This window comes from Elephantulus edwardii, unplaced genomic scaffold (genome assembly GCF_000299155.1).
Source record: "Elephantulus edwardii isolate Elephantulus edwardi_28Jun2011 unplaced genomic scaffold, EleEdw1.0 scaffold00186, whole genome shotgun sequence".
Taxonomy (NCBI): Eukaryota; Metazoa; Chordata; class Mammalia; order Macroscelidea; family Macroscelididae; genus Elephantulus; species Elephantulus edwardii.
Window position 1 is genome coordinate 2,697,741 of NW_006399936.1, and position 2,133 is coordinate 2,699,873.

Consider the following 2,133-nt stretch of genomic DNA (forward strand, 5'->3'; position numbering starts at 1 on the left):
TTTTCTCTTCAACAGTGACATAAACTGAGGTAAACATCTGTGACCAACACCTCTCCCAAGGGGCAAAGGGTCCCACCCGACCAGTGAGGAGGTGGCAGTAGGGACCAGGCCTGACCTCGATGGGACAGTCCAGGCCCCAGTGTCTGTCACCCGGCTGGCCCTGCCCACCCATGGGCCTCTGAAAGAGAGGGCTGAACTACATAACTACGGTCGCTTCCCAACTCTAACATCCTAGATACTACGACAAGGGAGAGACCTCCCAAACAGGATCGTTGACAGAGAGAGGGCGCGCAGCGAGAGAGACGTTTACTGGGAAATCTCGCGTCCTTGTTATTGCAGGAGAGATCAGGATGTCGAGAGGCCTAAGGCAAAAGGAGAAGTCGAGGCTGGGAGAAGTGGGCCCGGGGCAGTGATGGGGGCCTTCTCTGAGAGCTGGCCCGGCGGGACAGGGTTTGCTACTGAGGTGGTATGTGGGACCCCAGGTGCCCGCTGGGAAAGGGGTCTGGGGTGGGAGGCGGGCACGCCGAGAAGGGCGGGGCCAGGCCGTGGGGCAACCGCACACTGTTTGTAAACTGGACCCGGGCAGGGTGGGGGGGGGACGGACGGACACGGGACCTGTAGCCCTTTTGCGCGGTGGGAACAAGGGGTGAGTGGAGCTGGGGGCTCCAGGCCTGAGGGTGGGCAGTGCCTCCTCTAGCCAGCCTGGCCCGTCAAGGAGCCCCGCTAACTGCCCCAGAACCCCCAAGGAGAACCTGGCAGGGATGGCCCGGGACTGTGGGTGGGGCCCTGCCAGGGAGGGGGTACAGCCTCGCCCGTGTTGAGGTTATTGCAGGGTCACAGGCTTCCACAGAAGTGGGGTGTGTGTATGAGGGTGTGGGGTGCTGTCTGGGGCCTGAGCCAATCTGCAGGTGCCTCCATGCCGGATTCCCTGAGGGTCGTGGTGGAACGCAGGCCTGGGTGCCCTCCTGGCAGCAGCTGAGTGTCAGAACCTGGGGCTGGGCGAGGCGCACCACTCCGCTGTGTCCTCTGTACCCTCAAAGTCACGAAACACTGCACCTCATAGCCCAGATCCCCCTCATAACACAGAGGGAGCTCCTGTCACTGCCGGGGATTTGAGAGATGTGGGGCCTGCGGGCTCAGCTCCAGTTTTGGAGGGGTGTCCCACCCCTGGAAAATTTCCTGGCACAATCACGTCCCTGCCTGCCAGACGCCCGGGCCTCTGTGCCCAGAAAGGGCAAGGGGGGGCGGGGCAGCCTGGGAGAGCCCTGAGCTGGGCGACAGTGGCTCTATGCCCACTCCTCCCGCCTTGGGGATGCAGGACCGCCTGAGGCCCCTGCCTGGGAGCCCTTGTGTGCACCGAGTTGTGGGGACAAGGGGGTAATCCGTGCTGGCGGTGTCTCCAGACCTCCACTCTGAGGCTATGGCCCTCCTTGACGAGGCTTCAGGTGGGCTGCGGTCGCCACTGGGCCCTCGCCTACACGCGGATGTGGTCACCCAGACATCTGCTCATTTTGGGGGGCTGGGGACGTGCTCCTACTCTGACAAGAGGCAGGCCAAGGGGGACACCCCGGGGGCCCTAGGCCTTTCTGCATTGCCCAGTCCTTGAGTCCTTTTCAATGCCCAGGGTGGGGAGCAGAGGGGCCCGGGGTGGGACTGCAGAAGGGTCTGCCTAAGGGGTGCGTATGACCAGGCCAACCAGCCAGGGGAGGTGTTGGGGAGTTTACTCCCGCAAGCTCCCACGCTCCTGGCGTGTATGGGGGGCTCAGAATCCTCGGGCCTGTGGAGCTCAGCTCCTGGGGGCCAACCCCCGTCTGCCAGGCCGGGGTGCCAATTTCGATCCCTGGCAGCCCCAGCCCGCGGCGGCTCCGCGGCTCTACCTACTTCTACCTACCAGTCCCCCTCCCGCCGCGGGGGCGGCCGATCGGCCGAGCTCCCGCCGCTGCTGCCGCTGCTGGAGCAGGCTCCCAGAGAGGCCAAGGGCGGCTCCCGGCTGCTGCACAGCACTCCGGCCCAAGGGCGCGGGGCGGCTCAGACGCAGATCTCGATGGCTGTGGCCAACACCACCTGCCCTTTACTCTTGTCCGGACGGCCGTCGGTCCTGCCCGCGGGCCCCGGGGGAGCCAGGCCGGCCTC

The 2,133-nt window shown here is 65.2% G+C and overlaps 1 protein-coding gene across 1 annotated transcript in view; it reads right to left on the bottom strand.

Annotated features, from left to right (window-relative positions):
• Nucleotides 1-2,028: 2,028 nt before the first annotated feature.
• The window catches only part of SBK1 (SH3 domain binding kinase 1), a 3,522-nt gene continuing 3,417 nt past the window's right edge, over nt 2,029-2,133 (bottom strand). The window contains exon 4 of the mRNA XM_006896628.1: nt 2,029-2,130. Within this exon, the coding sequence (XP_006896690.1) occupies nt 2,029-2,130 (102 nt within the window). The remainder of the gene's footprint in view (nt 2,131-2,133) is intronic.